Source organism: Tachyglossus aculeatus, chromosome 21, assembly GCF_015852505.1.
Source record: "Tachyglossus aculeatus isolate mTacAcu1 chromosome 21, mTacAcu1.pri, whole genome shotgun sequence".
Classification (NCBI taxonomy): domain Eukaryota; kingdom Metazoa; phylum Chordata; class Mammalia; order Monotremata; family Tachyglossidae; genus Tachyglossus; species Tachyglossus aculeatus.
Genome location: NC_052086.1, coordinates 28726861 through 28750730, shown reverse-complemented (window position 1 = coordinate 28750730; position 23870 = coordinate 28726861). Strand labels below are relative to the sequence as shown.

Genomic DNA, 23870 nt, shown 5'->3' with positions numbered 1-23870 from the left:
TCACCTCCCCGCTACTATCCCACTTTCTCTGAAGCATCAGGGAGTTGGGCAGGAGCGGAGCAGAGAAAAACGAACAATCAGAGCTCCCAAATCAGCCACCACAGTCAACACTATGATGGCAGTTACTCATTCATTCAATCGTATTTATTGAGCGCTTACTGTGTGCAGAGCACTGTTCTACTCCTTCCTCTCCAATTCCTACAGCTCTCAGGGGCTAATTCTGGAGGTTCCACTGCAGCCGGCCCTTGTGGGCTGCATTCATGATGGCTGGAGTGGAAGCCAGTGGATAAAGGAGAAAAGGAGGCAGTGGTCATGGCAGCTGTTGCTTCCTTATGCTAAAGATATTATCTTAGGGTTTTTTTCCAGAGAGAGAGAGAGAGAGAGAGAGAGAGAGAGAGACAGAGAGAGAGAGAGAAAAAGTGTGTTACTCTGATTCATAACTGCCTCTCTTTCACTCCTTGTCTGTTCCTGCTTAAATAGCCTGGACTCCCTGTTTCTACATCTGTCTCTCTCTGCCTCTCTATTCTGACTCCTTATTCTGCCACCTTAGTCCCACCGTGCCTGGACTTTTCATTTAGTCTGCTGTGATGCCTGACTCCTATTCCACTTTAAGCTCCAGAAACCATGGTCATCTTCCCCAAAGAGCAAAAAGTGTGAAGTTTTCCTAAGCTTAGTCTCAGTGGCCTTTGATGTCTTCCTGTTTCACTTTGGTGGCACTGTACCCCTCAGGAATTGGCTTTCCTCCCTTTTGTTTCATTAACTGTGCTGGTCCATGAGTTCCTCTTCAAGGTCTAGTTGTAAGGCATAAAGCAGCAGAGAAGCAGCATGGCTCATTGGAAAGAGCACGGGCTTTGGAGTCAGAGGTCATGGGTTCAAATCCCAGCTCTGCCAATTGTCAGCTGTGTGACTTTGGGCAAGTCACTTAACTTCTCTGGGCCTCAGTGACCTCATCTGTAAAATTAGGATTAAGACTGTGAGCCCCAAGTGGGACAACCTGATCACCTTGTATCCTCCCCAGCGCTTAGAACAGTGCTTTGCACATAGTAAGCGCTTAACAAATGCCATCATTAATTAATTAATTAAGGCATTACTCTTAATTATTCATTTAAAGATATTGATGCTGCTGGCTAATAGCAAAGTTTCCAGCACAATCACTGTCTAGGTTTAAGACAAACAAATACAAATTGTGGCTTAATGGATAGAGTACCAGTCTGGGAGACAGAAGGACCTGAGTTCTAATCGCAGATCCACTGCTTGTCTGCTCTGTGACCTTGGGCAAGTCACTTAACTTCCCTGTCCCTCAGCTCCCTCATCTGTAAAATGGGGACTAAGATGGTGAGCCCCATGTGGGGGTATGGACTGTGTCCAGCCTGATTAACCTGTATCTACCCAGCGCTTAGTAGAGTGCCTGGCACATAGTAAACACTTAACAAATATCATTAAAAATAAAAATAAAAAATTGGACAAGCACCATTGCTGTGACTTACCTAACTGGCCTAGAAATTCATCAGAAGGAATCTGAGAATGCGGATAAAATTAGAAGACATGCCACGTTTGGGCATAACGGACAAGTATATATTACTAATATACACTGAATAGAGAATCTATATCTTCTCTTTCTTGCTTTTTCATTTTTCCTATAAATCTTCCTTTCCTGTGAAGGAAGATTTAAGGCTAGGAATACTAACTGAGCTACACATTTGCTATCCCTTGAATTAGGGCTTCTGTCAGACAGTATTAGTAGCATCTCTGAGCAAATAATTTGTAGCAGTTCTTGTAAAGAATCTTTACGGATGAGTCCAGGGAGAAATCTGCTGGAAGGGCACAGAGGAACTTGGAATACTTTCTTCTATTTCTTTATATACTATAGTTCAAAACTCTCTCACTGCACTATATTCATTAAAAGCCTTATTAAAAGCATATGTCCTCCAAGAGGCCTTCCCTGACTCAGATCTCATTTCCTCTTCTCCCACTCCCTTCTGCATCACCCCTGCACTGGGATTTACACGCTTTAGTCACCCCTCCTTCAGCCTCACAGCACTTAAATACATGTCTGTAATTTATTTATATTAATGTCTATCTCCCTCTCTAGATTGAGGGCAGGGAATTGATCTACCAACTCTGTTATCCTGGACTCTACCAAGTTCTCAGTAAGTACTTTACACGGAGTAAGCACGCCATAAATATGCTCGATGGACTGATCGATTATATTTTGGAAAAAGCTCAAACATTGAGCAACTGAAATTGCTCACTTCCTCATCCTATCATGCCGCTTAAAAGTTACTGTTTTCTAGCAGGAATGTCACAACATGGGTGGTTAATGTAATTACCAAACGCTTTCCTTTTTTATGTTACCTGTTAAGCGTTTACTAGGTGTCAAACAATATTCTAAACGCTGAGGTAGAAACACATTATTTAGGTTGGACACAGTCCCCGTCCCACATGGGGCTCACAGTCTAAGTAGGAGGGAGAACAGGAGAACGGAAGCACAGGGAAGTTAAGTGACTTGACCAAGGTCATTCAGCAAGTAATTGGGAGAGTCAGCATCAGAACCCAGGTCCTTTTACTCCAGGACCCATGCTCTTTCCACTAAGCCGTGCTGTTTCTCCTGGGAGCAGGTCTTCAGAGCATAGGGGTCAAGAATAATTCTTCATGTATCTTATTAATACATCACTCAGGAAATGCTGATTGCTGAAGAATTCACAAAGTGTTTTTAGCAGTAAGGATATTATCCCATAATGGAACTGTTTACTCAGGAACTCCGAAATCACTTGTCAGTCTCCCACCACTCACAGCCCATGCACCTGTAAAGCCCTGGTTGGATTTCAAGCCCCTTGAGAGCAGGGAGACTATATTTCATCTCTAGTCAACGTACAGGGCTCTGCCCCCAGTAGACATTCAAAAATCAATGGATGGATTTTCCTGTTTCAGGAAAATATACGTTCCCTTCTTTCAAATAAACAGTTTTCTTTTCCCTTAGAGTCTCTCAGGACAATGTTGGCTGGAGGTGGCCCAATCATAAATGTGCAAAGGGAAGACCAGTATGTATCGTGGCTCAGTGGGAAGAGCACGGGCTTTGGAGTCAGAGGTCATGGGTTCAAATCCCGGCTCCGCAAATTGTCAGCTGTGTGACTTTGGGCAAGTCATTTAACTTCTCTGTGCCTCAGTTATCTCATCTGTAAAATGGGGATTGAGACTATGAGCCCCCCGTGTGACAACCTGATCACCTTGTAACCTCCCCAGCGCTTAGAAGAGTGCTTTGCACATAGTAAGCGCTCAATAAATTCCATTATTATTATTATTATCATTATTATTATTATTATTATGTATCTGGTTCCCTAGGAGAGAAAACCTGAAGAAGACGTTTTAGCTGCATTGCCCCAGTTCACTGCAACAAGATTCATTTCCAAGGGACAACTTCTGCAAGATGAATTAGAAGTGTTCAAGGTCCTCAAGATGGAATCCAATTAAGTACTCTTTTCCCCAGCTTGCTCACCCTATTTGAAACATCTATGCACTTCAATCTGTGACTTCTGGACACTTGATATTCTCCTCCCCCTGCCAACCCCATAGCACTTATGTACATATCTTTAAATTATATATATTGAGTCTGCTGATGGGTAGGGACCGTCTCTATATGTTGCCAGCTTGTACTTCCCAAGCGCTTAGTACAGTGCTCTGCACACAGTAAGCACTCAATAAATATGACTGAATGAATGAATGAATGAATATTATAAATTACTTATTTTTTCATATTAATGTCTGTCTCCCCCTCAAGATTGTAAGCTCATTATGGGCAGGGAACATGTCTAATTCTATTATACTGTACTTGCCCAAGCACTTAGAACAGTGCTCTGCACATAGTAAGCACTCAATAAATGCAATTGATTGATTGATTGAGAACGATGGGTTTGGGGGAAAATATAATGATAATAACAATAATAATGGTGGTATTTGTTAAGCACTTAGCATGTGCAAAGCACTGATCTAAGAATTGGGGGGGGGATACAAGGTGATCAGGTTGTCCCACGTGGGGCTCACAGTCTTAATCCCCATTTTACAGATGAGGTAACTGAGGCCCAGAGAAGTTAAGTGACTTGCCCAAGGTCACACAGCTGACAAGTGGCTGAGCTGGGATTCGAACCCATGACCTCGGACTCCCAAGCCCATGCTCTTTCCACTGGGCCTAGCTGCTTCTCTACACAGGTTGATCACAACCCTCCAGTGTCAGGTCAGTCTACCCACTGAAGCCAAGGGTAACCTTTCTAATTGGAGAAGGTCAGGTATGAAATTTGCAGAAAATCATCATTTCCTAGCTATATTTGCTTCTGCAACTCTGGCCTGAATTTGCCTCAAAATGAGATTCCTTGAACAGGTGACCATTCTGATACCTTAATCCCTGACTGTGCCTCATTCACGGAACTGGTGGGAGAATAAACGAAGCAGTAGCTCTAAAGTTCTTTGATATTTCTGAAGAAAGACTATAAGGCCAAGGTATTATTTTCTGAAATGACAGAGTGATTGACATTACTTTGCAGTTTATCCTGGAATGCTCAATTGATATTGATGTTCCCTGAAAATGTTTCTCTCACTGACCCTGGCTTTAAAAGATTTCATTCCTTCATTAGATCTGAAAATGCTTCTATTAGAGAGAACCCATTTGTAAAATCCCACACGCACAGGAATGTGACTTCTGGACTCTCCCCTGCATGGCTGCTCTTCACTCTCAAGTTTTTGCACATCTTTAGAGACCATCTCTTCTCTCACCCTGAAATCCCTGATGAAACTGAATTTAAGACACAAAAGCCGAATTAATCTGGAAAGGGAAAGTGTTATTAAAAAAACTCTATTGTTCAAATTTAATAATAATGATTTTGTTCATTATTTCTTTATATAATCTCTGGAAGATCAGTATTACATGCCTATTTTACAGATGAGTAAACAGGGGTACAACGAGGTTAAATGACTCCCCAAGGTTTTGCAGTAGAAGGAGGGCAGAGCTGGAATTTGAGGGCAGGGACTATGTATACCAACTCTACTGTACTCTCTTTAATGCCTATTATAGTGGTCTGCCCACAGTAAACACTCAACAAATGCCACCGATTGCTTGACTGATGGATGGGAACTACAGCCCAGAACTATGCTCTTCTCCTCTAAACCTAGCTGTCTTCCAGATAATGGTATAGAGTACAGTTTGACTGCCCCTCCTCATACCCACAAGGGATTAAGTAAAACCGAGCATCATTTAGCCACAGGAAACACACAAAAACTCATCAGCCTTTTGAATTTAACTTCTTATATTCTAAACTACCTTCATTAGCCAAACTTATGCCCTCAAAGAGCGGGAATATATGAAAACATAGAAGCCATTTCATGTAAATGGGCCCTTTGGGGGATTTTACGTGAATTTAGACATTATTGCAAACAGCAAAACTGATATACACCAAAGCCTTCTCTTCTTCATTAGAGTCACAAAGGAAAGGAAGCAAAGGTCAAGAGAAATAATATATGGAAATATTCAAAGTGGTGAAGAAGCTAGGCCTGTATTCTTTAATAAGGAAAACTGAAGATAGAAAACTGATGAGCCCCACCAGAGTTATCACATGACATCAACCAATCCATCAGTGGTATTTATTGAGTGCTTACTCTGTGCAGAGCTTGGGAGAGAAAAACACAAAAGAGTCGGTAGACACGTTCCTGTCCCACAAAGAATTTATGGTCTATCAGCGATTTCCTCTTGGACAATTCTCGTTGGCTATTTTGACAGTTGGAGAATTTACTTCCGTACATTCAGCAACTCTGAAACTGTATGAATATGAGAAGTGGCTTACAGAATCAGGCCAGGACCCATCCAGCCCAGAATTCTGTCTCTGGCAGGGGCAGCAAAGATGCTTGAAGGAATAGTACAATGATTTACCTCCTTATATCCATTCCCAAGGCTAGGAGTGTCTGTACATTTACAGTTTCTAGACTGTAAGCTCGCTGTGGGCAGGGAACGTGTCTACTCGGTTGTACTGTACTGTCCCAAGTGCTTAGTACACAGTAAGGACTCAATAAATACCACTGATTGAGTGAATCGCATTGCATTGCTAGCTTCTCCTATCAACAGTTTATCACGGAACTGTCATCCTGATATTATTTCATCCCCTTCACAACCTTCTAACAACCCTAACTTGTCTTGTCTTAGGCCATCGAGTCGTCTCCGACTCCTAGCGATGCTGTGGACACATCTCTTCCAGAACCCCCAACCTCCACCTGCAATCGTTCTGGTAGTGTATCCAAAGAGCTTTCTTGGTAAAAAATACGGAAGCGGTTTCCCACTGCCTCCTTCCGTGAAGTAAACCTGAGTCTCCGCCTTCGGCTCTCTTCCATACCGCTGCTGCCAGGCACAGGTGTGTTTTGACTTGTAGCAGATTGCCTTTCACTCATTAGCCACTGCCCAAGCTAGGAATAGAATGGATAGGCCTCTGCTTGACTCTTCCTCCCATAGTCAAGACTGGTAGAGTACTGGAAACTCTCCAGGTGCGACTCTGACAGGTGAACAACCCCAACTACCCCTCTGGTAACACAGTGTGGACATCTTGGCACTAAGATTTAGGAAAAGACAGGGAATAGGGCCTGGAATAAATGATGAGGCCCGGACAGGATCATTATAGACCAAACTGATAAGCTAAATAATAATAATAATAATAATGGCATTTGTTAAGTGCTTGCTATGTGCAAAGCACTGTTCTAAGCACTGGGGAGGATACAAGGTGATCAGGTTATCCCACGTGGGGCTCACAGTCTTCATCCGCATTTTACAGATGAGGGAACTGAGGCCCAGAGAAGTTAAGTGACTTGCCCAAAGTCACCCAGCTGACAACTGGCGGAGCCGGGATTTGAACCCATGACCTCTGACTCCAAAGCCCATGCTCTTTCCACTTAGCCACGCTGCTTCTCTAAATGAAACTTATTCACTGGAGCCACATGGCACACGCAAGATAGTTTCGAAGGATCTCAGACAAGACGCAGAGCTCCCAGCACAAATGTACAATCTACTGTTACAAATGGCCACTGAAGCAGGGACTGGCAGTTCACTAGTGTAACTCCAATCTATTCAGAGGCATCCCAAAGGTGATTCTGGCATTTAGAAACCACGGAACCTCACTTCTATTCTTGCCAAATTAGGATAATCTACAATTTAATTAGTATCCAAGGCACAATCTGCTGGGAGAATGACAACATGGTTTCCATAAGAAGCAGAACGGCCTAGTGGGGACCTGGGTTCTAATTCCGGTTCTCTCACATTTCTGCTGTGTGACTTTGGGCAAGTCAGTTCACTTCTCTGTGCCTCGGTTACCTCATCTGGAATAAGGGGATGAAGACTGTGAGCCCCATGTAGAACAGGGACTCTGTCCAACCTAATTAATTTGTATCTACCTAGCGCTTAGAACAGTGTTTGACACATAGTAAGTGCTTAACAAATACTATTATTATTATTGTCATATCTCACTCTGATCTGCCATAATTTTTTTTTGAAGGGTCAACTGGCATGTGGATAGAGGGGAACTAGGACATAGAATGGATTTAGAATTCCAGAAAGTTTCTGTCAAGGTTTCACCTCACAAGCTTTTAAAATCACTGAGTAATCACTGACTAGAAGGAATATTTTGTCACCGGTAAAAACGAGCTGAAAAACTGGAAATGATGGGCAGGGGTAAATGGTTGCTTTTCAGAAATGATTTAGGAAAGAGAATGTGCAGTGAAATCTCAAAGCTTTCCGATGGTGCTGTTCTTCCAGGTGGTGAAGAGGGAATAAAGTCCAGGAAGTTCTTGACGTTGATTGAGTTGAAAAATAATAATAATTTAATAATTATAAAACATATTATGAGCTGACTAGGTAGTAAGCATTGTGCTAAGGTTGGGACAGACACAAGGTAATGACATCAGACAGACTGTTTGTGCCACAATCTAAAAGGGAGGGAGACCATGTCTCTTATCCCATTTTACACATAGGAAAATGAAACACAGAGACACTTTGTTTGCCCAGAGTCACACATGGCAGGTAAACCTCCATGTGGGTAAGTGATCAAAGATGAATTATCAGAAGGAATGTTAGGGATGTAAAAGGAGAAACAATCAAGAACATTAATAATGATCATATTTGTTATCCACTTACTATGTGTCAAACACTGTTCTAAGCATTGGGGTAGATACAAGGTAATCAGGTTGTTCCATGTGGGGCTCACAGACTTAATCCACATTTTACAGATGAGGTAACTGAGGCATAGAGAAGTTAAGTGACATGCCCCAAGTCACACAGCTGGTAAGTACAGTGCTCTGCACACAGTAAGCGCTCAATAAATACGATTGAATGAAATGAATGAATGCCAACCACTGTTCAAAGTGCTGGGGTAGATACAAGGTAATCAGGTGGTCTCATGTAGGGCTCACAGTCATAATCCCCATTTGACAGATGAGGTAACTGAGGCACAGAGAAGTTAACTGACATGCCCAAAGCCAGGATTAGGACCCACGACCCCTGACTCCCAAGTCTGTGTTCTTTCCAGTAAGCCACGCTGCTTCTCTAGACTTCTTCTGGGCAGAGAATGAGTCTACCAACTCCATTGTTTCGTACTCTCTCAAGCGCTTAGTAGTGTTCTACACAGAGTAAGCCCTCAATAAACACCCTTGATTGACTGATTCCCCCAAGCTTTTTGGTGCTGCCTTTCTTGAACCTTTGCATATTTTCTGCCTGCACAACTTCTACTGGCAAACAATTTACTGCATTAAGAAGTGTTTCCTTTCATTTTCTTTGAATCTAACACCTTCAAGCTTCAGTGGGTGTCCTTTCCTACTGGTGTGCTGGAATTTTACAAGCAGCAATTCCATTTTGCCTCCCTCTACACCCTTCATGACATTGAAAACTTGAAGCATGTTCCCTCTCAGTCTTTGCTTTTTTCGAATGAAAGGTCTTAATTTTCTCAGAGGAAGGAGATGGCTCCGGAAATCTGCCTCTATTCCCTTGATTATCACTCTTCCCTCTTCTCTCGCACTTTCCTTCTTCCCTTTCTGCCTCGTCTCTCTGTCCCCGTTCTCTCTCTGCCCTCTCTTTCACTTCCTCCCCTCCCCAACCCAGTTTCCCCTCTCTACCCCATCATCCCTCGCCCCCTCTTTCCCTCCCCACTCCCTTCCAATTTTCTTTGAGGTCATGCCTCATCCTACCCAGGAAATCTGGTTTACACAAGGACACCCCACTTCAGATGAGGAAGAAACAGAATATGAAGAAAAAGAAATCATGGCTTCTACGACAGCAGGCCTACTAATTTTCACTCTAACCAAACATATAATCATTATATCAATAACAAACAATTATTTAGATTTGTGATGCCTTTTCTCCACGGAGTCCCTAGAGAATTTTGAAGCAGCTGCTTGCTAAAGAAGCATCTTGTCTAGAGTTCCCAATACAAGATAAATATGCTCCCCTCCGGAGGCCTGCTAAATAGTCTAGTAGCGCTGTGTATATGAATCCAGAGAGCTGGGCATGGACCTTAACAATTTTTCCTCATCATATTTTACCAAATCAAGTACATCTGTCCACACTTTCTTGCCTTCCTCGTTTTGACTTCTCCATAACTTATTTGTGGACATAAAAAAATGCCACTAACATAACCCTCGGCCCCAAAGCTTCTTTGTCGTGGACAAATTGTTTTAACCTCGAAGGGGTAAACCGTCAGTGGCAGATAGTTCTGTGTATCCCCTGGCACCACATACCTTCACACCCTTATCATTATTATAATTATAAAATTAACAATAATAATTGTGCTACATGTTAAGCATTTAATTACGTGCTAAGCTCTGGGCTAAGTGTTGGGATAGGTATAATATAATTTATTGTTATATTGAATTATCCCAAGCGCTTAGAACAGTGCTTAGCTCACAGTAAGCATTCAATAAATACAACTGAATGAATGAATGAATGACTGGCTGAATGAATGAATGTAGTCAGATAAGATATAGTCCCAATCCAACCCAAGGTTCACTAAGAGAAGCAGTATGGCATAGTGGATAGAGCATGGGCTTGGGAGTTAGAAGTTCATGGGTTCTAATCACAGCTCCACCGCTGGTCTGCTGTGTGACTTTGGGCAAGTCAATTCACTTCTCTGTGCCTCAGTTACCTCATCTGAAAAACGAGGCTTGAGAGTAGGAGCCACACGGGGGACAGGGACTTTGTCCAACCCGGTTGGCTTCTATCCACCCCAGTGCTTAGTACAGTACCTGGCACATAGTAAGTGCTTAATAAATACCACAGTTAATATTATTACTAAGGGAGGAGGGAAAACTGATAATTAATCCCCTTTATACAAATAAGCAAAACAGGAACCGAGAGAAGTCAAATGACTTGCCCAAGGTTACACTGGGAGCAAATGGCCTTGAGCGGAAAGACCAAACCAAAAAAGGATGTGAAACTGTAACAACGGTCCTGGAGTGATCTTGTTACTTGAAATCCACTCCCCTTCTACTCTTCCCAACTTCACACATCTACATCTTTCCTATTACTTCATTCGTACCTTTTATTTGTGGCAACGGGGATCCTCCACCCCTTGATCTGACTCAGCTCGGTGTCGGAAATCTCGATCTGCAAAGGGAGCCGAGGGACCCAAACCGTCACTTGGAGCTGCGTGGTGAAATGCTGATACGTGAAGTTGACGACGGTGTCCACTTTGCTCTTCATTTCTTTTCCATTAACAAAAATGGAGTCACAGCTGTCAGAAACCTTGTGGGGAGGGGGAAAGAAAAAAGGTATCTCAAGTGCATTACAGAAGAAAAACTAGAATATGTTACTTCATGAGAGAGAAGTGGTACTTATTTATCTCCTGCAAATACAGCACTAGTTATATGAGTTCTACATACTGTAATTTGTGTTTTCTAATTAGTAGCGAACAATGATAAATGGACTCCAGCAATACAATTTCCTATAACTCAGTACGGATGAGTTAAACTACAAAAATAATATAATGAAGTTACATAATCTCTGTCAGTTTTTCATTCCAAATGTATTACATTGACATATAACTCAAATTTTAGTTGCATCAAATTTTAAGCTTGGAACATATTGGAAATGCACAAAAAAATGGCCATATGTTACGAAGAAGTGACTCTGTCTCAGCCATAAACAGAACCTTAAAAAAAATACCCTAAGAACTGTGGGACTGTGTGATAGATGAAATCTCTCCAGGTAACTGTTCATGAAATAAATTCAAATGCAGGTGTAATTATTTTGAGAACCTCTAAGCAGTAATTTTTCAGAAATGTATGCAAGGATGGAACATTTGTTTTGTAACATTTCCGCACAGCACTTCAAATGGACTACTTGCAGTACAAGTAGCATCACCAAATTCCAGCTTCCATTTTCTGAAGAGGAAATTGAACTTAAAAAAATATTTCTTTTCCTACTCTTAAACAGTTCATCTAGAATGTTGTTATTCATCTTTTACATTTGACCATATCAGAATTGCACTTGAAATAAAAAATATGTCACTTTATAAATTCATGTCTTATGACATCCAGAAAATTGTGGGGAATAAAAAGAAGAGATCAGGATACAAAGATTCTGTGAAAATCCTGGAAAACTTCTACTTGCCATTGGGACCATGTTGCCAGATCTAGACCAAATGACAAATCTGATTTTGTTTCCTGAGGGAAAAACAACCAAAGTTACCATGTAGAGTTGAAAAGAAATGAAGGTCAACAATAAACGTCCCCATCAATACTTCCCAGTACAGTACAATAAAACACAAAGACAAGCACTAATTGAATGGAAGAGCTTAAAATGACCCAGAGTGCAGGCCAAATTCACAAACACAAACTGCATCGAATGTATTAAAACTGGTCATATCCACCCCACGACAATGCATCATAAACCTGTGGAATTTTTAAGGGTACAAATCAAGGTCAGTAATAGGAAAAGAACTTGAAATTGCACATCAGAACCCTGTGTTTGGGAGCCTTGCTGGGCATAGGATCAGAAAGATGTATTTAAGAAAATTTAAAGTGAGCATGATACATGTACTTTACTGAGAAAATTGAAACTATCAGGCATGATCTCCATAAACTCCTGATTCTCTCCAGTCCTTGTTTTCTCCTGACCCTTCTTCAACTCTCCCATCCTTCCCAGCAGTATCTCAAGAGGAGATCTCCCACCTTCTCTCAAAATCCACCCCCTCCACCTGCGCATCCAACCCTATCCCTTCGCACCTTAACACTGTCCCCTCCCTTCTTCCCTTTCTGATCACCATCTTCAAACGTTCCCTCTACAATGCTTCCTCACTGCTTTCAAACACAGCCATGTCTTCTCATCCTAAAAAAACCCTCCCTGATCCTACGGTTCCCTCCAGTTATCGCCCCATTTCTCTCCTACCATTCCTCTTCAAACTCCTTGAGCGAGTTGTCTACACCCACTGTCTCAAGTTCCTCTTCTCCAATTCTCTCCTTGATCCTCTCCAATCTGGCTTCCGTCCCCTTCTTTCAACAGAAACCACCCTCTCAAGGGTTACCAATGATCTCCTTGAAAAATCCAATGGCCTCTACTCAATTCTAATCCTCTTTGAACTCTCAACTGCCTTTGACATTGTCAATAACCCCCCTCTCCTGGAAACGTTATCCAACCTCGACTTCACTGATGCTGTCCTCTCCTGGTTCTCCTCCTATCTCTCTGGCTTTTCATTTTTGGTCTCTTTCATGGACTCCTCTGCCTCCCATTCTCTAATTATGGGAGCCTCTCAAGGTCTAGTTCTGGGTCCCCTTCTATTCTCCATCTACATCCACTCCCTTGGAGAACTCATTAGCTCCCATGGCTTCAGCTACCACCTCCATGAGGATGATTCCCAAATCTTCATCTCCAGCCCTTCTCTCCCTCCCTCTTTGCAGTCTTGCATTTCCTTCTGTTCTCGAGACATCTCTACTTAGATGCCCTAGCAACACCTCAAACTTAACATATCATGTCCAAAACAGAACTTCTTGTCTTCCCACCTAAACCCTGTCCACCCCTTGATTTTCCAGTCCCTGTAGACTGCACCTCCCTCCTTCCTGTCTCACAAGCTCGTAACCCTGGAATTATCTTTGACTCATCTTTCTCATTCAACCCACATACTCAATAGATCACTAAATCAGGTCGGCTTAACCTTCACAACACCACTAAAATCCACCCTTTCTTCTCCATCCAAACTGCTACTACATTAATCCAAGCAGTTACCTTATCCCACCTTGATTACTGTACCAGACTCCTTGCTCACCTCCCTGCCTCCTGTCTCTTCCCACTCCAGTCCATACTTGCTGCCTGGATCATTTTTCTGAAAAATATTCCGTCCCCATACCACAAGAACCTCCAGTGGTTGCACATCCACCACTGCATCAAACAGAAACTCCTTACCATAGGTTTTAAAGCATTCAATCACCTCACCCCCTCCCACCTCATCTCACTGCTCTCTTACAGCAATCCAGCTCGCATACTTCACTGTTTTAATGCCAATTCATATACTGTACCTTAATCTCATCTATCTCACCATTGACCTCTCACCCACTTCCTTTCACTGGCTTGGAACACTCTCCCTCTTCAAATGTGACAATTACTCTCTTCACCTTCAAAATCATATTGAAAGTATGTACACCTCCTCCAACAGCCCTTTCCTGATTAATCCCTCATTTCCTCTTTTACCACTCCCTTCTGTGCTGCCGTGATTTATTCCTTTTTTTCACCTCTCCTTCAGCCGCACACCACTTATGTACATAGCCATAATTTATTTGTTTATATTAATGTTTGATTCCCCTCTGATCCATGTACAATAAAACAGAGTTGGTAGACATGTTTCTTGCCCACAAGTTTACCTAACCTGTAGACTTCACTTTTCTAAAAACAACGTACTTAGTGTGCCTAGATATCTTTTCCCTCACCTTTCAACCCTTGCTCAGTTTCTCCTTCCTGCCTGAGACTCCCTGCCTCTTCCTTACATAAGCAACATGGTTTAAGGGAAAGAGCCCGGGCTTCAGAACCAGAGGTCACGGGTTCTCATTCCAGCTCCGCCACTTGTCTGCTGTGTGACCTTGGGCAAGTCACTTAACTTCTCTGCGCCTCAGTGACCTCATCTATAAAATGGGTATGACCCCCATGTGGGACAACCTGATCACCTTGTATCCACCCAGCACTTAGAACAGTGCTTCACACATAGTAAGCACTTAACAAATGCCATCATTATTTGTTTATTTATTATTCCTTTCCAACAGACCACCACTTTCCCAATCTTCAAAGCCCTACTAAAATCTTTTCTCTTCCAGGAAGCTTTCCCTGATTAGCCTCTCAACTCCCTTTCCTCTCTACTGCATTACCTATGCACATGTCTCTGTACCCTTTAGGCACTTTAAATCTCTGTAATCTCCTTGAGGGCAAGAATCATGTCTTTCACCTCTACAGTTTTCTCCCAAGCACTTAGTACAGTGCTCTGTACACAATAGGTACTCAATATGTATTTTTATTGAATAGAGGAATTCGACACAAAGGATTTACATTATGCCCTTCTGATGTGAGTTTCCTGATTTGATGGAGGTAAGTTGGAGGGAGGGAGATGGGGAAGAATCAAAGAATCAAAGAGCATTTCCACGTTTCTTCCTTTAACTTCCAACTGCTTTTATGAATATAAAAGGCAAGGTTTCTCCATGTGATCCATTTCCAAGGACCTCCTAATTTCTATTGCTGAGACCCAATGCATTTATTCAGAACCCTTCATTTTTAAGTGGGACTTTAAATACTTCTCCTTGATACAGTTTTGGACCACACAAAGTCTGTACTGGTAGAAAGTATAAGAGAGTGTAGTGGTCTATCTAGTGGATAGATCATGGGCCTGGGAGTAAGAAGGACCTGGGTTCTAATCCTGACTCTGCCACTTTTCTGCTGTGTGGCCTTAGGCAAATCACTTTTCTTCTCTGTGCCTCAGTTATTTTGCTGTAAAATGGCCATTTAGACTGTGAGTCCAAGGTGGGACATGGACTGTGTCCAACCAGATTAGCTCGCATCTATACCAGTGCTAATAAAGTGCATGGTACATAGTAAGCACTTAACAAATACCACTTTCTTTAAATGTGAAGAGTTACCAAGAGATTATTCAGCCCTGAACCTCCAGAACACTTTTACCTGAAAACCCTGAAAATTAAGACTCTAAGTAAGAATGACAGAAATAAAACTACTGCATTTTGAGATTGGGTTTATTATCACTGAAAGTATACCCACCATTGCCTGTCTCACATTCATTCGATCATATTTATTGAGCAGAGCACTGTACTAAGTGTTTGGGAGAGCACATTAAAGCAATAAACAGTCACATTCCCTGCCCATGACAGCTTACAGTCTGGTGGGGGGGGGGGCAGACATCAATACAAGTAAATAAAATAAAACTACAGATAATAATAATAATAATGATAGCATTTATTAAGCGCTTACTAAGTGCAAAGCACTGTTCTAAGCGCTGGGGAGGTTACAAGGTGATCAGGTTGTCCCACGGGGGGCTCACAGTCTTAATCCCCATTTTACAGATGAGGTAACTGAGGCCCAGAGAAGTTAAGTGACTTGCCCAAAGTGACTTGCTGGCTATTGACACAGCCGGGATTTGAACCCACGACCTCTGACTCCAAAGCCTGGGCTCTTTCTACTGAGCCACGCTGCTTCTCTGATCTGTACGTAAGTGCTGTGAGGCTGGGAGACAGGAATAGCAAAGGGAGGAAGTCAAGTGCTTTGCACATAGTAAGTGCTTAATAAATGTCATTATTATTATTATTATTATTAAGGCAAGGCAGAAGGGAGCGGGAGATGAAGAAAAATGGGGCTTAGTCTGGGAAGGCCTCTTGGAGGAGACGTGACTTCAATACAGCTTTGTAGAAATGGAGAGTAATTGTCTGTTGGATTTGAGAAGCGAGGGAGTTCCAGGTCAGAGGCAAGATCTGGGTTAGGGGTCAGTGGCGAGACAAGCAAGGCATATAGAGTGGGTTAGCACTAGATGAGTATGTGGGCTGGGTTGGAGATGGAGAGAAGCGAGGCGAGGTAGGAGGGGGCAAAATGGTGAAATGCTTCAAGCCAATCGTGAGGAGTTTTTGTTTGATGTGGAGGTGGATGTGTGGCTCAGTTGAAAGAGCCCGGGCTTGGGAGTCAGAGGTCACGGGTTCTAATCCCAGCTCTGCCACTTGTCAGCTGTGTGACTTCGGGCAAGTCACTTCACTTCTCTGGGCCTCAGTTACCCATCTGTAAAATGGGGATTAAGACTGTGAGCCCCATGTGGGACCCCCTGATCCCCTTGTATCTACCCAGCACTTAGAACAGTGCTTTGCACACAGTAAGTGCTTAACAAATACCATCATTATTATTAAGCAGGCTCCTCCTCCCCCTCCCATCCCCTTACTGTAGGGGTTCCTCAAGGGTCAGTTCTTGGTCCCCTTCTGTTCTCTATCTACACTTATTCCCTTGGTGAACTCATTCGCTCCCACGGCTTCAACTATCATCTCTACGCTGATGTCACCCAAACCTACATCTCCGTCCCAACTCTCTCTCCCTCCCTCCAGGCTCGTGTCTCCTCCTGCCTTCAGGACATCTCCATCTGGATGTCTGCCCACCATCTAAAACTCAATATGTCCAAGACTGAGCTCCTTATCTTCCCTCCAAAACCCTGTCCTGTCCCTGACTTTCCCATCACTGTAGACGGCACTACCAACCTTCCCGTCTCACAAGCCCGCAACCTTGGTATCATCCTCGACTCCACTCTCTTGCTCACCCCACACATCCAATCCGTCACCAAAATCTGCCGGTCTCACCTACGCAACCTCGCCAAGATTCGCCCTTTCCTCTCTATCCAAACTGCTACCTTGCTGGTTCAATCTCTCATCCTATTCTGACTGGATTAGTGCATCAGCCTCCTCTCTGATCTCCCATCCTCCTGGCTCTCTCTGCTTCAATCTATACTTCACTCTGCTGCCTGGAGTATCTTTATATAGAAACACTCTGGGTATGTCACTCCCCTCCTCGAAAATCTCCAGTGGTTGCCTGTCAACCTACGAATCAAGCAAAGACTCCTCTCTCTCGGCTTCAAGGCTCTCCATCACCTCACCCCCTCCTACTTCACCTCCCTACTCTCCTTCTACAACCCAGCTTGCACCCTCCGCTCCTCTGCTGCTAACCTCCTCACTGGGCCTCGTTCTCGCCTGTCCCACCTTCAATCCCTGGGGCCCACATCCTTCCCCTTGCCCGGAATGCCCTCCCTCCATCCATCCACCAAACTAGCTCTCTTCCTCCCTTCAAAGCCCTACTGAGAGCTCACCTCCTCCAGGAAGCCTTCCCAGACTGAGCCCCCATTTTCCTCTCCTCCTCCCCATCCCCCCCACCCTACCTTCTTCCCCTCCCCAAAGCACTTGTATATATTTGTACATATTTATTACTCTATTTATTTTACTTGTACATAGTTACTATTCTATTTATTTTGTTAATGATGTGCATATAGCTATAATTCTATTCTGACAGTTTCGACATCTGTCTGCATGTTTCGTTTTGTTGTTTGTCTTCCCCTTCTAAACTGTGAGCCCATTGTTGGGTAGGGAACGTCTCTATGTGTTACCGACTTGTACTTCCCAAGCGCTTAGTACAGTGCTCTGCACACAGTAAGTGCTCAATAAATACGATTGAATAAACCACTGGAGTTTTTTGAGGAGCAGGGTAATATGTCCTGAATATTTCTGCAGAAAAACGATCCAGGCAGCAGGGTAATGTTTCTATGTGTTGCTGCAATCAGTTGTGTAAAGTTAACAACTTGGATATTTAGGTCAAATGGAAATGAGCTGTAATTAACCTTTCAGAGATTTCTAACAGGTGGTTAATGCCAATTTCCACCTGCTATCCTATATCACAAAAATCACTGGACATTCATTCTTCATTTTGAACTGGGTGTGGGAAATCTCTCATTTTTGCAAAAACACCAAAATGAATGAATGTTCAAGCCACATAGAAAAATAAAATGAATATCAGTAGGGTTAGTTTTTTTCTTCCCACAAGGCCAAGAAAGTTACCATCATGGTCTTGCTTCACCTGAGGGACAGGAATTCCAAAAGCCAGTGTCCAGAGAAAGATACTTCCAAGAACTGGGGTTGTAACACAGGTGATGATGATGATGATGATGGCATTTATTAAGCGCCTATGTGCAAAGCACTGTTCTAAGCATTGGGGAGGTTACAAGGTGATCAGGTTGTCCCATGGGCGGCTCACAGTCTTAATCCCCATTTTTACAGACGAGGTAACTGAGGCCCAGAGAAGTTAAGTGACTTGCCCAAAGTCACACAGCTGACAATTGGTGGAGCCAGAATTTGAACCCATGACCTCTGACTCCAAAGCCCGTGCTCTTTCCACCGAGCCACGCTGCTTCATGGTGGATATAGGATATAGGGACAGGATATATAGGATACAGGGACAGGTGGATACAGGGACAGCGTCAAAGTGAAGTCACTCCCAATGTCAAGTGTTTAGTACAGTGCCAAGTGCTTAGTACAGTGCTTTACACACAGTAAGTATTCAGTAAATGTGACTGAATGAAAGAGAGTGAAGCCAGGCACCCAGGCTCAACCACAGTCTTCCATCTCAGCTCAAAAAAGTGTCCATGACCCCATGGACATCAGAGCAATTAATCAATGATACTTATTGAGCACTATACTTAGTGCATGGGAGACTACAATGAAACAGAGTTGGTAGATACATTCCCAGCCCACAAGGAAGCAGCGTGGCTCAGTGGAAAGAGCCTGGGCTTTGGAGTCAGTGGTCATGGGTTCAAATCCCGTCTCCGCCAATTGTCAGCTGTGTGACTTTGGGCAAACCACTTAACTTTTTTGTGCCTCAGTTCTCTCATCTGTAAAATGGGGATTGACTGTGAGCCCCCTGAGGAACAACCTGATTACCTTGTAACCTCCCCAGCACTTAGAACAGTGCTTTGCACGTAGTAAGTGCTTAATAAATGCCACTATTACTATTATTATTATTATCATTACAGTCTAGTGGGGGAGGCAGACATTAAAATAAAGTACGGATATGCACGTAAGCACTGTTTAAATAGTACAGAGCCAAGTGCTTAGGAAACATACAATCAATCAATCGTATTTACTGAGCACTTACTGTGTGCAGAGCACTGTACTAAGCGCTTGGGAAGTACAAGTTGGCAACACATAGAGACAGTCCCTACCCAGCAGAGGGCTCACAGTCTAAAAGACTAAGTCTGTATACAGGGAGAAAAAGTAGGGGAAATGTGGGACTAGTTAAGGAAGGCCTCTGAAGATGTGATTTTAGTAGGGCTTTGAAGGTGAGGAGAGTCATGGTCTGATATAGGGGAGGGGAGAGGGGGCTTGGGGCCAATAGAGGATGTGGGTTAGGGGTTAGTGGCAAGGTAGATGAGACTGAGATACAGATAATAGGTTGCATGTTAAAGGTGTTAAGTGTGTGGGCTGGGTTGTAAAAGGAAATCAGTGAGGTAAGGCAGGAAGGGAATTACTGATTGAGTGCCTTAACTACAATGGTAAGGAGTTTCTGCTTGATGCAGAGGTGGATGGGCAATCACTGGATGTTCTTGAGGAATGGGGAGATGGAGACAGAATGGTTTTTATGAAAAACGATCTGGGCAGCGGAATGATGTGTGGGCTGGAGTGTGGAGAGATAGCCAAAGCCTGCATACCTCTGAGTTAACATGGGTCTGGGTACCAATTGCCTTTCAAAGCTGAACTCACCGGATTTCGATTTTTCCACCTGGAGATGTATGAACAAATATTTAAAACACCTTACAGAAATGAAGTTTTCTGTTCAAAAAGCTCTCTTATCCCAGTCTCATTGCTAGGTCTGTATATTTGCCATCTGTATAGAACATCAAACTCAAATCCAGGCCAAAAGTCAACCCAAGCACACTTCCTATGGGTTTAATTATTGTGGCATTTGTTTAGCATTGTAATGATGATGATGATGATGATGATGGCATTTGTTAAGCACTTACTATGTGTCAAACACTGTTCTAAGCGCTGGGCGGGGGGGTAGAAGGTAGTCAGGTTGTCCCTTGTGAGGCTCACACTTTTAATCCCCATTTTACAGATGAGGTAGTTGAGGCACAGAGAAGTTAAGTGACTTGCCCAAAGTCACACAGTTGACAAGTGGCAGAGCCGGGATTAGAACCTGTGACCTCTGACTCTCAAGCCCGTGCTCTTCTCACTGAGCCACGATACTTCTCGTCTCATTTTATTCCCTCCCTCTTCATATCCAACAGACCACTGCTTTCCCCATCTTCAAAGCCTTAATATAAATCCCATCTCATCCAGGCAGCCTACCCTGACTAATTTCTTATTTCCCTCTCTGATTTCCCCATGTCATTTTCTTTCTCTATTGGGTCACGTATGCACTCACCTCCTAGACATTTTGGTATTCACCCCACTTCACTCCTTCAGCACAAATCTTCACACTCAGTTGCTTCCACTACATGTAATTCACTTTAATGTCTGTCTTCCTTGTTAGACTGTGAGCTCCTTGAGGGCAGACATCAGGTCTTCCACTCTATTATACTCTCCAAATGCTTTGCGTACAGTGCTCTGCACACAGTAAGTGCTCAGTTACCACTTAAGGATTATACTTAGAACTGGGACAGACCCAGTGCAAGCAGAAGGGACACAATCTCTATCCTACATGGGGGTCCAGTATAAGTTCTTTCCCCATCCTCCTTCTACCATTCTACCATCCTCCAGACTGCAAGCTCATTGTGGGCAGGGAACGTGTCTAATAATTCTGTTGCATGCTCCCAAGTGCTTAGACCAGTGGTCTGTGCATATTAAGAGCTCAATAAACATCATTCCTCTCCAATCACCTTGAGCTAGTTGCCCACGCCCGCTGCCTCCACTGCATTTGTTCAATCCATTTATTCAATCATATTTAGCAAGCGCTTAGTGCGTGCAGAGCACTGTATGAAACGCTTGGGAGAGTACAATATAACAATAAATTGACACATTCCCTGCCGGCAACAAGTTTAGAGTCTAGAAGGAGGAGGCAGACATTACTATAAATAAATTACAGATATGTCCATAAGTTCTCTGGGGCTGGGAGTGGGAAAGGACAAAGGGAGCAAGTCAGGGTGATGCAGAAGGGAGTGGGAGAAGAGGAAAGGGGGGCTTAGTCAGGGAAGGACTCTTGGAGATGTGCCTTCAGTAAGGCTTTGAAGGAGGGGAGAGTAACTGTCAGTTGGATCTGAGGAGGGAGGGCGTTCCATTCATTCATTCATTCAATCATATTTATTGAGTGCTTACTGCGTGCAGAGCACTGTACTGAGCGCTAGGGAAGTACAAGTTGGCAACATACCGAGACAGTCCCTACCAAACAATGGGCTCACAGTCAAGAAGGGGGAGACAGACAACAAAACAAAACATGTGGACAGGTGTCAAGTCACCAGAATAAATAAAAATAAAGCTAGATACACATCATTAACAAAATAAATAGAATAGTAAATCTGTACAAGTAAAATAAATAGAGTAATAAATCTGTGCAAACATATATACAGGTGCTGTGGGGAGGGGAAGGAGGTAGGGCAGGGGGGATGGGGAGGAGGAGAGGAAAAAGGGGCAGGACGTAGGTGAGGGGTCAGTTCTTTCCTTGACCTCCTCCAATCTGGCTTCTTCCCCCTTCACTCCACAGAAACTGCCCTCTCCTGTCTTTCTATTCTCCAGCTACATCCACTCCGTTGGAGAAGTCATTCGCTCTCATGGCTTCAACTAACATCTCTATTTGGATGATTCCCAAATCTGCATCTCCAGTCCTGATCTCTCTCCTTCTCTGCAGTCTGGTATTACCTCCTACCTTCACGACATCTCTACTTGGATGTCCTGCCAACAACTCAAATTTAACATGTCTTAAACAGAACCCATCTTCCCACCCAAATCCTTCCCTCCCCCGACTTTCCCATCACTTTAGACAGCACTAATTATCCTCCCTGTCTTTCAAGCCTGTAACCTTGGCATTATCCTTGACTTCATATCTCTCATTCAACCCAAACATTCATGAAATCTTGTCAGTTCAACCTTCACATCATTACAACCTGCCCTTTCCTCTCCATCCAAACTGTTACCACCTTAATCTAAGTACTTATCCTATTGTGCCTTGATTACTGCATCAGCCTGCTTGCTGACCTGTCTCTTGTCTCGACCCACTTCAGGGCATGCTTCACTCTGCTGCCCAGATCATTTTTCTACAAAACCATTCAGTCCATGTTTCCCCACCCATCAAGAACCTTCAGTGGTTGCCCATTCACCTCAGTATAAAACATAAACTCCTCATCATTGTCTGTAAAGCATTCATTCATTCAATCGTATCACTTACTGTGTGCAGAGCACTGTACTAAGCACTTGGGAAGTACAAGTCGGCAACAGATAGAGACAGTCCCTACCCAACAATAGGCTCACAGTCTAGAAGGGGGAGACAAACAGAACAAAACATGTAGACAGGTGTCGAAATCGTCAGAACAAATAGAATTAAAGCTATATGCACATCATTAACAAAATAAATAGAATAGTAAATATGTACAAGTAAAATAAATAGAGGAATAAATCTGTACAAATATATGCAAGTGCTGTGGGGAGGAGAAGGATGGGGCGGATGGGGAGGAGAGGAAAAAGGGGGGCTCAGCCTGGGAAGGCCTCCTGGAGGAGGTGAGCTCTCAGTAGGGCTTTGAAGGGAGGAAAAGGGCTACCTTGGCGGATGTGTGGAAGGAGGGCATTTCAGGTCAGGGGAAGGAAGTGGGCTGGTGGTTGACAGCGGCACAGGCAAGAACGAGGCACAGTGAGGAGGTTAGAGGCAGAGGAGCGGAGGTGTGGGCTGGGCTGGAGAAGGAGAGAAGGGAGATGAGGTAGGAGGGGGCGAGGTGATGTACAGCCTTGAAGCCGAGAGTGAGGAGTTTTGGCTTGATTCGTAGGTAGACAGGTAGCCACTGGAGATTTTTGAGGAAGGGAGTGACATGCCCAGACCGTTTCCGTACAAACATAATCCAGGCAGCAGAGTTAAGTATAGACTGAAGTGGGGAGAGACAGGAGGATGGGAGATCAGAGAGGAGGCTGATGCAGTAATCCAGTCAGGATAGGATGAGAGATTGAACCAGCAAGGTAGCAGTTTGGATGGAGAGGAGAGGGCAGATCTTGGCTATGTTGTGGAGGTGAGACCGGCAGGTTTTGGTGACAGACTGGATGTGTCGGGGGAATGAGAGAGAGGAGTCGAGGATGACACCAAGGTTGCGGGCTTGTGAGACGGGAAGGATGGTAGTGTCGTCTACAGTGATGGGAAAGTCAGGGAGAGGGCAGGGTTTGGGAGGGAAGATAAGGAGTTCAATATTGGACATATTGAGTTTTAGATGGCAGGCAGACATCCAGATGAAGATGTTCTGAAGGCAAGAGGAGATATGAGCCTGAAGGGAGAGAGAGAGAGCAGGGGCAGAGATGTAGATTTGGGTGTCATCAGCATAGAGATGATAGTTGAAGCACTCAATCACCTTGCACCATCCTACCTTACCTCTCTAGTTTCTTACACAACACAGCCCATAGACTTCACTCCTCAAATGCTAACCTACTCACTGCACCTCAATCTCATCTCGCCAACAACCTCTCACTCACATCCTGCCTCTGGCCTGCAACTCTCTCACCCTTCATATCCAATAGTTCCCCCTCTTCAAAGGCTTATTAAAAGCACGTATCCTCCAGGATTTCTTCCTGGAGTAAGCCCTCATTTCCTCTTCTCCCACTCATTCATTCAATCGTATTTATTGAGCGCTTACTGTGTACAGAGCACTGTACTAAGCACT

General features: G+C 43.7%; 1 protein-coding gene and 1 non-coding gene across 2 annotated transcripts in view; both read right to left on the bottom strand.

Annotated features, from left to right (window-relative positions):
* The window catches only part of TMEM132B (transmembrane protein 132B), a 589472-nt gene that overhangs the window by 20299 nt on the left and 545303 nt on the right, over positions 1–23870 (bottom strand). The window contains exon 6 of the mRNA XM_038762741.1: positions 10554–10759. Within this exon, the coding sequence (XP_038618669.1) occupies positions 10554–10759 (206 nt within the window). The remainder of the gene's footprint in view (positions 1–10553; positions 10760–23870) is intronic.
* On the bottom strand, positions 6403–6540 carry LOC119943132. Its single transcript, XR_005455610.1, has one exon. It is a non-coding gene; the product is annotated as a small nucleolar RNA SNORA7 (small nucleolar RNA).